This window comes from Rhipicephalus sanguineus, unplaced genomic scaffold, assembly GCF_013339695.2.
Source record: "Rhipicephalus sanguineus isolate Rsan-2018 unplaced genomic scaffold, BIME_Rsan_1.4 Seq1134, whole genome shotgun sequence".
Classification (NCBI taxonomy): Eukaryota; Metazoa; Arthropoda; class Arachnida; order Ixodida; family Ixodidae; genus Rhipicephalus; species Rhipicephalus sanguineus.
In genome coordinates, this window is record NW_023614384.1 from 38,457 (window position 1) to 53,875 (window position 15,419).

At 42.5% G+C, this 15,419-nt stretch overlaps 1 protein-coding gene across 2 annotated transcripts in view; it reads right to left on the reverse strand.

Moving 5' to 3' along the window:
* Positions 1-15,349, reverse strand: part of LOC119376242 (microspherule protein 1) — a 31,466-nt gene extending 16,117 nt beyond the window's left edge. For both annotated transcript variants that reach the window (XM_037646143.2, XM_037646142.2), the window contains exons 1-2: positions 15,199-15,349; positions 14,445-14,535 (exon numbers count right to left, since the gene is read on the reverse strand). In XM_037646143.2, the coding sequence (XP_037502071.1) occupies positions 14,445-14,520 (76 nt within the window). In that variant the 5' untranslated portion in view covers positions 14,521-14,535; positions 15,199-15,349. The remainder of the gene's footprint in view (positions 1-14,444; positions 14,536-15,198) is intronic.
* Between the last annotated feature and the right edge of the window lie 70 nt (positions 15,350-15,419).

Consider the following 15,419-nt stretch of genomic DNA (forward strand, 5'->3'; position numbering starts at 1 on the left):
AAAAAATTCGAATTGGAACCCTAGCACGTGAGCTCGAAAGTGCAGGGCCTGTTATGGGGTATTCAGCGCAGAGTGATTACAAACTCGGATGTGCTGGTGGAAGGAATAACGAAAAAGCTCTTCTGGATGAAGATGCATGGATAAAGTATATCTGAGGAAAAGTGTCAACGCGTTCCCACCGTTCACGTGCTCTTCCATAAACGCGAAGCAAGGAAAATTCGATATTGTTCCATATATATCTATATACTGCTAGCTATCTCAGATTTCATTCCGCGATGTCCAGAAACAGAAGTGACAGACATTTTAGCGACACGCATGTAGTCATTACTGAACATTGCTTTCAAGCGGTGCCGTACGACGTCCGCCGATGAATCGCCATCGCACTTTCTCGCTACCAATAGGCCTAGACGGCACGAGCCTCTGCGGAGAGCGCGTTTTGCTATCGAGCCGAGCAGCAGAACAGAAACTGTGTCGGCACCGTGCATGGCATCGTGGCTTACTCGGGACGCACGCGCGAGCGCTATTTATTCAGCGGAATAATTCTTGGTCCATGGTTGCGACTTTGGCAGCCCCAAGATCAAGCTGCACATGTTCTGACGCGCCGGCCGTGCGACTGCCGGTGATAGACGCCCCAAACCCGAGACTTTGGCGCAGTTTGGCGCAATTTTCGTCGATATTATCAGGATGGCGCAGTAAATACAGTTTGGCGCACTTTGGCGCAGTTGGCGCAGGAGTGGAATCACTGCATCAGCACTGAAACATGGCACTACAACTTGCACACAATCATAACCTACAAACGCCGGGCGCATTACCGAACAAGCACTAAAGGGGCCCACATAAAGGGGTATTCAGACGGGGGAGAAATGCTCGGGGGATAAAGGCGGAGCCTAGTGACGTCAGCTCGCGAGGAGAAGTCTCCACAAATGCCCCCACTCACACGGGCGAGGCGAACGGAGGGGGAGACCAGTGTTACTAGACTACTCTGGTGGCTTGCACCACCCGTTTGACGAGCTGCTGACGACGAGCTGCAGACGACCATGTAGCTGCAGACTGTACACCTGCTGTCGCTCTTTGCAGGAGCAAGTGCAACAATGTGGCCAAACAAGAGCCCGAAATTCCGCTATATCCCCCACCGCTGGGGGATCGTTTGTCCTTTCGGGGAAAAGGTCCCCCGTCTCCCCCGAGGAGGCGCAGGGGGGGGGGGGTCTCCCCCGTCTGAATACCCCTTAACACACATTAAAAAGTGTTCTCCGAACTTCAATGAGAAGCAGTTCTAAAGACCACTGAAATTTCCCAGAATGCACCGCACCCTTACCAATCACTGATCATTGTACAAGCATTTTTCCCCACAAGGGCAAAGCAGTAACAAAGATACGCATGAGGACTTTGCAGCTTCAAGTGTCATGGCAAGGAATGTGTGAGAAAACATTCAACAAGTTAACCAGGAATGTGAAATAACACAACTTACATTTTATATTCAGACATAGAATGACAATGCACATAATGTGCTAAAAAAAATTTTAGAAGCCCATATTTAGAATAAGCACAAACACACATTTATAGAAAAGCAGTCACTTAAGCTATAGAAGTTAAAAGCACAAATCCAAGGGTATTGTGCCTACCTCTGAAACAACTACCATATTCAAGGACCTGGTACATTAGTTTTACTAATCCTAAAAGAATCCACTATTCACAAGACAAGGTTTGTGGCAGTTGCAGAAAAAAAAAAATCAACAAAGATATTTTACAAAGTATTATTCAGGAATAAAGCAATGTTATCTTTGACAGCATGAAAACAAAATACTGTCTTGCAACTTGTTACATGTAACCAAAAAGGCAAAACAAAAAATAAAAAGCCAGGGAACGGGGCCGGGGGGAGGAGGCTTATCAAGTAAACCCCCACTAGAGTGTACGAGAATATGCCCATATTCTAGCACACTCTTAGATCTGTCAGCCACCACAAAGCTGCAGACATGAATTTTGTGGTTATATGCCAAAATAAAATGCACTAAGCTATGCAGAAGTAAGAAGTGCTACAAAGCCTGAGGAAGTGTACACAAGTGAGACTCAAGCTCTTCCGAGTATTGCGAACTCTTTAAAATGTGTGCAGGTGCTGTTATACCTACACTTCATTTCAAACTGTGTGCAACACTAAAACTGCAAGCAACATTCTGTATCAGTACCTGCATTTGCACAAGAACAGTGTTTCATATTAGAATAATAATGCCTAATTTGATTACACACTAGTAGTTGTAAGGCGCCATCCAGGGAGGGTTTTACCAAAAGAATTTTTCAAATCGATTCATTATTGGACAAATTAGAGGAAATTAAACTGCATTGTTACCATGCCTTTAGGAGGCGAGTTTCATTGCCAAAGTGGACACTCTTCCTATGCCTTGGCTATTGTCTGGAAGGGGCAAGGGAGCGTGTCATGTTCGGGTGACAAGTACCATTTCCTCTTTTACCCCTTACATTTCCTATTTTCCTTTGCGGAGTATGTATTCTGGGCTCTGCATTGAAAAAAAGGAGTGCCTCTTACATAGACACACACCTGATACTTAGGCACTCTCTCTCTCTCTCCAAATGCACCTCCCTCGAGAGGAAGGGTGTGCTCAACTTTTTGTTTTAAATTTGGATCATTTTCACACCATGCAGAGATGTCATATTTTGCAGATATGATCACCATTGGCTGATTTATGCACTGGGCTGGTTTTTTTTGCAATGTCCAAACCTGGTGAGGGGCCTTTTAAGTGACCTGAACTCACTGATATAGATTAAGCCAATAGCTGAAATACCAGGCAATGACTGTGCTATTATGCAGATGTTAACTTCCATTATATTGCCTTACTTTTGTTTAACATGCTATTTTTAACATATCTTGTTAACCCTTGTCATGGCCGTATAGAAGATGGGAGTGGTACGTTACCAAGATCCATTACCAGAAGCCACCTACAGGGCAAAGCTAGTACAACAAAGTATGGATTGCTCAGCCAACAAGCTTCACCACTTCTTGTTTTCATCCACATGCTCGCACATCACATAAAACTGCATGCTTGTGCATCCTGCCACCAGGCAGAATCATCAAGAAGAGAGAGCTGCACAATGGACATGACTATGACCACGCGCGGCACAGCCTTGTCCAGCTGGCAATGCATGAAGCTCACTGCTCTTGTGCGTAAGGCTATCATGAAGGCTGCTGTATATGAGCCACAAAAGTAAGTAGAGGGCAAGTGTTTGTACCAAGGTGGCAGCTGGGAGGCATAAGCACCCTTAGTGACAAGGTACCTACATAGGTGCCGCACACCACAGTATCCGACACACATTTTCTCCCTTGACTACATAGCGGTACACAAATTTAGCAACATAGCCCACATGCTACATGACAGCCTCTACCAAAGAGAATGTTCCACATTTCACCGCTATGGCCACAAGTGGGTCCTGGTCCTAGCTAATATTCCCAGGGTTACACATGTACCCAAGAAAGTGAATGGGGGACACCTCCTACGCTTTCCTTGGTCTCGCTGTCTAATCTTCAAACAGCTAACAAGAAGTTTATGCATTGACTCAACAGGCAAGTACATTTGTGTGTGATGAAAGTTTGCGAGCTCTTTCTGCCTTGCTTTAGGAAGCAATGCTGGAATATTATTTAGCTCGAACATAGAAGTTGCATGCATTGCTGTATTTTCCATAAACATGTTCTTAGTAGTGCCCTATCCCTCTGCAAACTGACTGCCAGCTCAAAAGAGAGTATTCTTGAGCCAAATCAATTTTTGTTTTCTTTTGCTGCGCCAAAGTTAGCAATCTGTCTGAATGCTGCATAACGACCACGCTAGAAAAAATGTACATCTATATATATATATATAGAGATATAACATGCCATGATATAGAACAGTTTTCTAGTCTAATGCCAAAAGAATGTTTCCTTTGTTTAGCAATAGACCACGAGACCCATATCTGCACAGCAAGCTAATCTGTACACGGCTCAAGACATACTACCGCTTAAAAAAAGAACTTGCCCCTACTTTTTGCACGTTACTGGCAAACTGCTAACACCAAATAGTAGAGGGAAATCGGTTCACCAGAAGCCCGCAAGGCATAGTAAGGCTGATGAAAGGGAAAAATTGTAGTTCTTTGTAGCTTTGTGCTACAAATGAGCGGATAACAATTTTCCACTTTTACTAAATAGTAGTGATCCAAAACATACAAAACATTTCACATATGAATGTCAAGAAAGACCTGAATAATCTTCTTCCATTGTCATTAAAGTGGAACGAAAAGCAAGCAAGCAGCACAACATAAAATTAAAAAAATAAAGCGATTTCTACACTTGTCCCAGCTCAAGTGTACCTAAACACTTTCTGGCACGGCTATGCCACAATCTACGTATCGCAAATTAAGCTACCCAATCCTAGACCTAACTGCAAATGTTTCAAGATTTAATGATGAAATGATGCAAAGAAGTGACGCACCACCTTTATGTGGACGGCGAAAGAAAGACTGCTTCTACCACAGTGGAGGCAGGCAACCTTCACATTTATAGCGAGAGCATGAGTAGTGTTTACTACAGTGAAAAAACCAATTAGTGTTAAAAGACAAAGCTATGTTAATTTTACAACATATCTGAAACATCAGATTCCTCTAGAAACAATACAGACAAGGGACACTGTTCTCAAACGCCAACAGACAGACAATCACAAAATGTGAAATGTTTTCCTCTGGCTTTGAAGAACTGTACAAATGAAACAGGAAACCGATTTACGGGCAAGAGATTTCGAAACATCCAGGTACAAACATTATTTCGTACCAAGAGAGATTATTGCTGCATCCTAAGTAAAAAAATTCCTGAGAAAATACATGAGCAGAATTCACTACAGAAAGCTAATATTGTATTGTGGCATGACTATGACTAATAAATAGAATGAATATATATATATATATAAGGTGAGCCTACAATAACAATAAAGAGGCAAATCACAGAAACAACAAATAAGCTGGAGCAGCAGTGTCACTCATTTTGAAATGTAAATATAATAAGACAATTTAGTTAAGTCAAATATAGTTTACTGTAAAACACTTTACTTTTATGCATCCTTAATTTATTTAAATTTCAGGATTAGAAGTATACTGCAGTTTTTAATCACACACAGAAATTTCAGGGAAAAAACATGGAAGCAATGTCGAAAACTAAGATTTTTCACCAGTTCGTTCTGCTGGCTATATCACCTAAAATACGGCACATACAAGTTACTTGACTGTGCCAACTTGTGCTATGCCAGACCTCTCAAATGCTACACTGCGAACCTCTAGCCTTGCAGAGAGGGAGTGTCATACTTTCAAGAGCCAAGTGGCATTCAATGGCTGCAATCTGTGGGGACATTAGAGGCACTTTATAAGGGACCACATGGCTAGGTTTTCAGTGGAGACCTCCGGAAGAGCCACCTTGCCTTTTCAAGGAGCTTCGTCCCTACTGCACCATCTCCCTTGTGGTATATACAGATGCTTCAGGTATCCCTCCAAATATAAACAACAAAGAAGGCCCAAAAGTCATCAATAGTGGCGTAGCAGCTTAATTATTTTCACAGTGTACACAGACTACGCCCATATTTACCAGTTAGGTTATGTCTAACAACTCAATCGCTGCTGCTGCTGTTGCCATCTGCCTGGACAATGACAAATTCCAAATATCATATTTGGTCTTCACCAAAGAACCAGCACATACGGCTTCGTGCAGCTCTTCAACACACTCGACAGAGAACAGCGTGGTAATAAGCAGTGTTCCGAGATTCTAAAGCAGCTCTTACATGATGGCATCACACAGGAAGAGCCCCTTTGTGAATAGTATAATAAATCATAAGCAGCGCAATTTTTCTGCCGCTTTGCTGAAGCTGTCTACAGGGAAACACACACAAACAAGGGGGGAGGCTGGCATTAACCAAAAAAGCTCAGATTTGCCTATGAAGTGTGTTCTCTGCATTGCATGGTACAAGCACTGCAACATTACATGCTACCTCTGCAGACCCACACACAAAACAAGGAGGGGCCCGCACTAAAAGCCTCATGTATGAACTACATACAAAGTGCATTTTTTTCGTGCCTTGTACGGTTTCATTAGCAGAGCTGAGTGCTACTCAGGCATGGAGCAAGAAAAAAAGCTGTACTTAAAGCAACATTCATTCTCTTTCAACAATACCTCATTCAGGCTCAAGAATTAATGGTTTGAACTGAACCGGGTTGGGCTGTGCCCGATTCTGTCAGGTTTGGGCCTGGTATGGGTCAGGAGAGAAATCGCAGTGCCAGTCTCGAGTGAATCAGTGCGTGACACTCTGTGGATCAGACAGGGCCTGAAGAAATGGCCTGTGCAGTGCCCCCAAGTCTTGCCTGTTACGTAGCAAGTATCTGCCAACTACAGCAGCTCTCATCTAAAGTTTCCCTCTAATATGCCCTAGTCGACAGTCCACAAGGCTTCTTGAACATTTATAGAACTGGTTTAGACTAGTTCTTCCATAAGTTCCAGTTGAGGTTCAAATTTAAGATGGCAGAAAAATAACCATTCAACACATGTTCAGCTGAAAACAATTATGGTTCAAGCTACAGATCTCGGTCAGTTGACTTTGGTGAAGTGAGGTGAGATTCAACAGCATGGCTGAATGGAGTAATATAGACAGCTTTAACCAATTCATATTACAAGCCAAATTTTGAAGCTGGGTAGCAACAGTGACTTCTCAGCATATATAAAAAACACAGCAGTTGTAATCGCAACTATGCATGTATGGTTGTCCATTCATGTGGAACACTAGGGTAAGACAGTCATCAAGAATTGGTAAATAGTATTCCCAAAGCAGGCAGTTTGTATGCTGTAAATATCAGAATTGAAAATTAGCTCCTGCCTTCCCTGGCAAAAGTCTGTTTCCACCTTAGGGACACATGCAAGTAGTATACTTAAAAAATCCTTGAGAAAAGCAGCAGGTGCCTTGCATGCAGGCTAAAGTGAAACCACGGCAAAAGGCAGGCTAGTTGGTACATATATAAAGAAGGGATTAACAGCACTTACACGGGACAAAGAAATGCAAAGTGCACTGTTAATTCCTTCTTTAAAAGAAAATGAAACCGTTTGTCCACATCTGTGCTAATTGCTCCCCAATAACGGGTGCTCCAAGGATCCCTTGCAGGCTGGCGCATGGAGCAGCAGTGCCTCGAGACAATCCAGGATCAGCGGCCTGAAGAGTGTCTAGAATGGCGCATGCGTGCCTGCAAGTCCCCAATCTCAAGCTGCAGTTTTTGGCGCTCAAGCTCGAGATTTTCCTTCTGAAGCTGTAACTTCTGTGTCTCAACAACCAGCTTCTTCTCCTCAAGCTCCATACGACGCAGCTCACGCTCCAGCACCAGCTCCTGGAGCTCTTCCAGGCGTCGCCGCTCACGCCTTGGTGCTGCCGTGGGCCCACTGCTGCCTCCACCAGCTGGGCTCGTTGGGCTTTGGGATGCCATGGCCCCTGTTTCCTGCAGGCTCGGCCGAAAGCCCAGGAACTCGGCCCCTAGCAAGAGGCGCCGGCTGTCAGGTTTCCCTTAAAGCCAGCGCCCCACCACATGCAGCCATGGCATTTCCTGTGCCAATTACATTTTGCTCCACACTATCCCGAACAAGCTAGATACTTATTGCAAACATATTCTGACTTCTGGATGCAGTGATATACACTGACCTGTGAAATGCCCTACTAATTTTCTTCATAATTATTCTGCCATCTGCTGAAAAGCTGCTGAGTATGGTCAGAAATGTTGATATATTAATGTATAATATTGTCAGAATGTGTCTGACATATATTAATGTATAATATGTCAACATCTAATGGTCTACCCTCCCCCCCCCAACAGGGGTCTCAAACTCACTTCAGCTCGTGGCTGCAGTCATGAAATTTAGTGCCGCAAGGGCCGAGACACTGAAGAATGTTGACGAAAGGGGGTGGGGGGTTAATTTCAATAAAATGTCAGCTAATGTTGCCCTTTAAAAGGCCTTTCCCATATCTCATATATGGAGGTAATTTCCAAAGGGGATTTGGCATCAGGATTCGACAATCATATCAGCACCAATCTACAAAACTTCTTTGCAGATTAGTTGGTTCATACTTGTAAACTCGACTTGCTGCGCAACCAACAGCAGCCTGTCTCCCTCCTTCATTCCTGCTGTTTGCGCAGCAAGTCGAGTTTACCAATCTACAGTATGACTAGTCATTGTGACTAGTCAGATTTTAGTTAAAATCTGCAATTTTCTGAAATATAGACTTTGTTCCACTGTTATGTTTGAACAAATGGTGACCACATGGTGTGCCTCATTAAAAAATGTTTGCAACCCCCAGTCATGTCTCTGTAGCTTACCCAAACAAATTGTTAATTACAATAGGTGAGAAAATGCAGTACCATTTAGCAAAATTTAGCAAAGTCAGTAAACTTTTTCTTTGTGGAGCACAAAATAGCTGGCAATGTTTTAAACATACTCGCTTAAACACGTTGTCAGCCTTACCTGCAAAGTTCCTTTCTGCTGCTGTCAGCTGTCCATGGCAGGTTGAAAAAGCTCATGGATTGTTCATTAAGAAAATGAAAAAAATATGGGATGAACACAGTCATGTGTGGGCCAGGCCACTGACGAAAAGTTCGTTTGAGACCCCTGGTCTACAACTAAGTGCAGCCCTTTTCACATCATATGCTATAATGCATAAAGTACAGTATTGGTGAACTGGCTTTCTTTTCTCAGGGACCACACCTGCATTAGTGTAATGCCAGTTTCTGGCTTCACACTTGCTTATACAAGTCTTTTAGAAAGTTGGTATGAAAAAGTCTCTTACATCTGATGTTTATCTGATTAAGTTTGCAATCGTTCCATAAAAGTACAAAACTGCTTTACACCATTAGTGAAGCTCCTTTTCACCAACGAAATCTTGCAATCATGCTTACTCAGTATAGTATCGCAACTCCTGGAAGGAAGCTTGTGGGAGACTTAAACCAAGACAATCCTGCAGTCTTATAGAGTGATCTTAACCAACTTATGCAGCATCCTATTAATGCAAAAGAACCAAACAGAAGCAAAGGAAAAAAGTAAAAAGTGAAAATAATTTTAAATTGCCTTACTGGAAAGAAAGAAGCTATTGACTAGCACATGTCAAGACCTGAACAGCTGAAACAAAATTAAGCAAACGATGCACCAGGGCTGTACAATAAATAACCCGGATTTGTCCTGAGAACCTCTACTTAATCTGGCCTCCAAAATGCCTTCCTATACTTCAGTGCTTTGAAAGCATGTGTGGAGCACAAAGCCTTGTGCCTATTGACCAGCAGCGTTTTTGAATGAGGTCTCAGTGGTTAGCGTGGGACAGAAGGATGGAAAAAACACATGCTAGACTCTCCCAAACTTCACTGGCATTGGTTAAAATCCCTGCAGAGGCAGCCATAGAGAGGTTTTATTTTTGTTCGAGCTGTGGTAATGAAAAAGCTGGGAACAACAACATGGCATGATGACAATAAAAATATCCATTGTGTCCTCAGCAAAACGGTATGGATGGACAACAGGACTGAGTAAGGCAAGACAAACTTCGAGTACCTCAGTACCTTGTAGCAGTACAATTCCTTGTAAAGCATAGTTCAAGGACCTCCAAAACTGGAGGACATCCATCACAGATCCATCAATGTTTCACAACATGACAAGAACTTTCAACAAAGCCATGAATGAAATGATGATAACCCCCATGAATGTCAAAACAACGGCGAACAGAAGGTAGTGAAGTAATGCTATGCAGAATAAAGAATGTAGTGACATTGCACAATGTTGTGTATGATTATTTCATGAAAAGGAAAGAAATTATAAATGCTGAAAATGATCTCCCATTAGTAATTTGTTGATGGAGGCCATTTTAAGAAATATGATAGACTGGATTCGACAGTCAAAACTCTGCACTCAGTAACCAAGGAAATAAATCATGTTGCGTACCCCACCCTGTGCTTCATGCTAGTTGCACCTTTTCAGCCCCCTTTTGAGGAGTCATTTTGGAGAATACTTTTATTCAGACAAATAACAAAGCTCTATACTGGTGATGGAATGCAGAAGCTAGCTGACAGATGTGAAAAAAAGTCACAGTTTCGCCTGAAAGGCGAAACACTGACAGTGACAGCAATCCATCATAGTTTTACCAGCCCTGTTTAGTGCAGTAGACGTTTGCATACTAATTGAATTGACAAGCATGGTGTCTGCATGCACAGCAAACACAAACACATCTCACTCAATGACCCTAAACACTGGCTTTCACAAAACTGGTGTGAAAAACAGCAGCGAGTGAATGCACAGAGTAGCTTTGTGCTTCAGCTGCAACTCCAGCTGCAACATTATGCACACGGAGATTCGTGGATGCCGGCGGAGACAGCCACAAAAGGCTACCAATGCTCAATCCTCGGAACCGACCCCAGATTGATTACAAGACAGGGCACAACGTGTGTACCACGGAGGGCACAGCTTTTTTTCTCTTCGACCTCCCCACGTAGGCCTGAACAAAAAAGAGACATACGCTCCTAATTCCCTGAGCATGCTCAGTGTCTCCACCCTCACCCCCACACACGAAACGATATGCCCTCCTGCATTTCTCTCGATTCCACAGCATACGGCACAGGGTGTGATAGGATCTAACTGCACTTGGACCTGTACGGACCGCCGCAGCGACGTCAACAAATTTCCACTTGGAGTTTCCCTATAACTGCTTTTGCAATAAAATGTGCTGCACAATAGATTGACAATACAAGCAATTATACCAATTCACCTTTAGAGTTATCCAGGTTGAAGCACTCCAGATATTCATTGCAAAGCCCACATAGTGCAATCAAAAAGCGCAGAACAAAATGTATCTCATTTGAACATACTGCACATACATGTGACAACTCCACTTTACGAAGTCTCAAAGACCACATACACTAATGCATACATACACTGCATGTGCACGCAATGTCATTATTATGACAATACCGACTTCCTTTAAAAGGATCACTGACAGATCTGGTAAACTGGATCAACATACATGATTAATAAGTAAACAGGTCTCCAGCTACTGATTCTATTCATTATCTAAGCACAATTCATGCTATCTTGTTATCTAAGCCCAATTAGAAAAAAGGAAAAAGAAAAAGGTGCAGCTTTCCAGGCATGCCTCTCCATGACGTAGAGAATGTTGGTGCTCAACATCAGTGAAATAAACCGGCTCACACAGCCAGCCAGCACTTTACTCCCGTCTCTCCCGCAGATGACCAAACAAAATTTCAAAGGATCCACTGGCAAGGCAGCCTGAGGACCTTGCTCATGTGGTCACACCCTTTGCGACATCGCCTTTCAGAGCATGCATTCTAACACTGCACATTTTCGCAACGTTGGTCTGGCTTTGTTAAAATTTTGGAATTGTTACTTGAGAAACTCAGCAGTTATTTCACCTTCTGTGGCTGCTTTATTTCGAACCTGTATCAAAGACTGTGCCCCCCTGATCCTCTTTGTAAAGCTTCAATTTTTCCTGCACCTGGTCGCATTTCTTTTGCAGCATTTCTAATCACTCGTTAAGTCTAATTGTACACATTAGCTGGTGGCGCAAATTTCTCTTAATTGTTGTGTCTGCGATATAAGTAATTAAATGTAACACTATCTGGCATTCTTGCACTTTAATGTGGCCTTGCAAGCTACGAGTGCCCAGGTTATCCTAATCAGGAAACTCTGTTCTCAGATGGCTCCACTCTTCAGTGAAAGTATTTGCTAGTGTTGGCCCTTGCGCTCACTGATATGCAGTGCCACCGAGGTCACATCTGAAAATTCTACTTGTCACACGCTCTCCCATTGACGGTGCCTGATACAGCAGGCTGCACCTTTTCTTTAGTGAGTGGCTGTTCCCAGAGCCCCAATGCCACCACAGCATAGAGCATATGAAGCTTATCTCCTGAGGCAAAGTGCCTCAGGAGAAAGGTTGATGAACTCACTTCACTGCTAGGAAAGTGCAACCAATGTAAACAATGCTGAGAGAAATGTGTGTGCTAAAAAACAAGCCTCAGAAGAAGTGCACATGCATGTACACACAAAACATTTTAGACAATAACAAACTGTGCAGTTGATCGGCGTGATTTGCACGGAATATGGCCATGTTCACACGAACCAGCACTTCCAGCAGTTACCTCCAGCTCATGCATAGCACCACAAATGTTGACATGCTGCTTTATTGAATTACATAACACCTATGTTTAAACATGCAAAAAAAAAAGAAGATAGTGCACATACACACATATAAAATTCTAGTACAGCCAAAGAACAGAACATAAAATCATATTATCCAAAGCAGAATACCATACACATTGAGACCCCCATAGCAATTAAATAACCATTTATATGCACCTTTTTGTGTTGTTGAAAAGCACCACTGCACAATAACGTTGGAGCTTTCTGACCAAAATATTATTTCCTAGGTTCTGACCACTGCAGCAAGCAGGAAAGAGTAAATTGTTGCAGTGAAAGAGTCAGGCAGTAAACATGCGCTCAATAAATCTGCTTCTAAACTGTCCCCTTACTTGTGCATTAGGTGTTCACATATGAGATAAGCAAGCACGATGTACTTCTGTAATGGTCATGCCCACATGAGTGCCAGCTGACGAAGTGCATACACTGGCTATCATGAATCTTAAGTTTCTATAATGCCAGGTCCATTTAAGTAAAACGTGAGCACGGATGTTTCCATGCTGAAACATAATATCATAATTAGTGATTGTCGTTCACACCCAGGAACCTCAACCAGGTGATGGACACTATAGTGGAAGCTACAGGGTAATTACGAATATTTGTAATTCAAGCATTTTTTACCTTTCATCCACATCCACCTCTTTCTACTGTGGCAAAGAAACTACACACAACCTTGCACGATAGCAGAATGCTCCTGAACCAAAGTGGCAGCTCAAAACACACGAACAACAAAACTTTATTCAAAGCTACGGCTGCTGTGAAAACTTGAAAAGAGGAATAACTTTCATATAGTGCTTTTCGATCTTAAGTATGACAGTGCAAGGTTGAACACAAACAAGCTGCACTATGCTTGAAACAAAGCACCTACTGTTTACAATACATGCACAGCCAGTGAAATGAGTACTCGACAGAAGATAACCAAAGTGCAAAAAGCATACAAGCATTAAAACCACCAACAATACTGCTATGTAGTGCGAACTACAAAATATACCGCACAAAGGCTCAATGCATGTAACATATTTGGTCAGTTGTGATGTTGAGCATTCTCAATGAAGTTATGGCTTCATAACGTCACTTTTAACTGCATAAGGTTAGAATTTAAAAACAATAGTATTCTGAAAAAAATGTCTCCAGACACTTACACCTCAAAAGATTAAAAAACTCTGAAGCTTTATCCCATTAAGTAAGTACTAGACGTAAAAGCCAGGTCACAGACACCGATCTGCAGCCCTTATTGGCAGGCAACGAAACTGTCAAGACTTCAACATACAGGTAAAACATAAGCTCTGTTATAAAGACGTTTGTAGATTATGCTCTTGATACAACTGCTGAAAATTTGCACTTTCAACTCAAGCAATATTTTAGCTACTTATTGAGAACAAGTTGAGCATTTCTTATGCAATGTACTAGGAAACACCTGCCAATTTCACAAAGGTTATATAGTATTACTCATTATCACACCACAAAAGGGAAAGAACCCATTACAAGACACATACAGGTATCTCCACCCGTCATCTAGATGGCAATCTTACAGCACCTTTTTTTCATATGCGCATTGGTGCAAGCCCAATTCAAACTGCTTCATGATGCACATTATCTAAGCAAAATGTCCGAAGTTTTTTTATCCTCAATTAAGAAGCATTATATAGCCATGGACAATGAAGAATGTGGTGCCTGAAATGGTTGTAGCATTGATAAGTTCTTGTGGATAGGAAGCGTCATCGTTCACTTTGTGAAAGCAACTTGAGAGTAAACATCCGCTGCTTCTTTTGTAAGTGGCACAAACAGAATTTTAAAAAAAGCAAATAAGATGACTGACAACGTATGCTAGTGTAACTAAGCTATAGTGAACTGCAGGAGCATAGACACAGACTTCTTCAGAACCACGAGTCCACAGAAAGTAGACTGCATGACTGCCACTTTACACTAAGGGTTACACAGAATATGCTGCAGCGATTTATAAAAACTATTATGAATCAACTACTCTGGCTCCTGAAAAACTAAAACAATACTACAGTTTTCTTTCTTTTTTTGTTATAACAGTTTACAGCACACCGTTCTAGATGGAACCTGTGACAGAGCGCAGTGCTACAACCACACCTTTACTTTTTGGTTCCTACGCCCCTTTTCAGCTAGCGCAACTCTAAACACCTCTGTGCAACTAGTAAAAGCACTGAATAAAAAGGTACAATAGCAGGCTCACCTGGTGCTTGCGATGCTTCGCTTACATCTTGGGAGTTATCACTTACAACGTTACCCAACACAAGGTTCGACGACATCTCGACTGTGCGAGTCTGTAAGTACAAGCCACAGAACCTTGAGCCCAGTAGGACGGTAGAAGGTGTGAAAACAGACGGTTTACGTTATTCAGTACAATCAGACGGTTTACGTTATTCAGTACAATGATATGCAAATTTGGTGTGATTTGGTTAGGGAAAACCTTTCCCAGAGACTGAGTGCTAGCACACAAGGCCATGCGTTTCCATCCAGCGACCGTGGAAGGGGCAATAAAGAGGCTACAAAGAGGGTTTAGAATAACAGAGAGCTGAGCTAATAGGTATTCATGTTAAGAGGACTGTGTGTCCAAACACGGACACAAGAGAGAAGTCTACACCACAAACTCCGTTTGAGTGTCTTCTCTCTTGTGTCCGTGTTTGCACGCCCAGCCTTCCTAATATAAAGATGGTTTTGGATGTGGACGATCGTCCCCAAAATCATACAGCATGAGCAACAGATGAGCGTAACGAAGAACTCGGTATTACATCTTCAGTAAAAGCCCGACATGCATTTGTCTTACACCAAATGAGGGGCAAAGCTAATATTGTATCACTGTAGACCAAATTTTATGCAGAAGTTACGCGCGAAAGATGCGCACCCAGCGAATGTCAAAGAGAACACACATCAAAAGAATACGTGTTCCTAAGCTACAGGTAACGCTCAAAGCAAATATTACTTGCCTATTTTTTTCAGGACTAGCGCAGTTATAGCGTGCAGGAATCGCTCACATTGCCGCACAGCACACGATAGCAACAGAGCCAGCCAAAAATCTACACCATTCTAGCACTTGTTCTTACGCGCAGACGGAGACAAACCGAGACAAACTGCCTGATTGATTGAGCAGCTTCTGTGTAGTAGCCGCAACAACGCAAGTAAAACCCGAAAAATGAAGCATATAGTT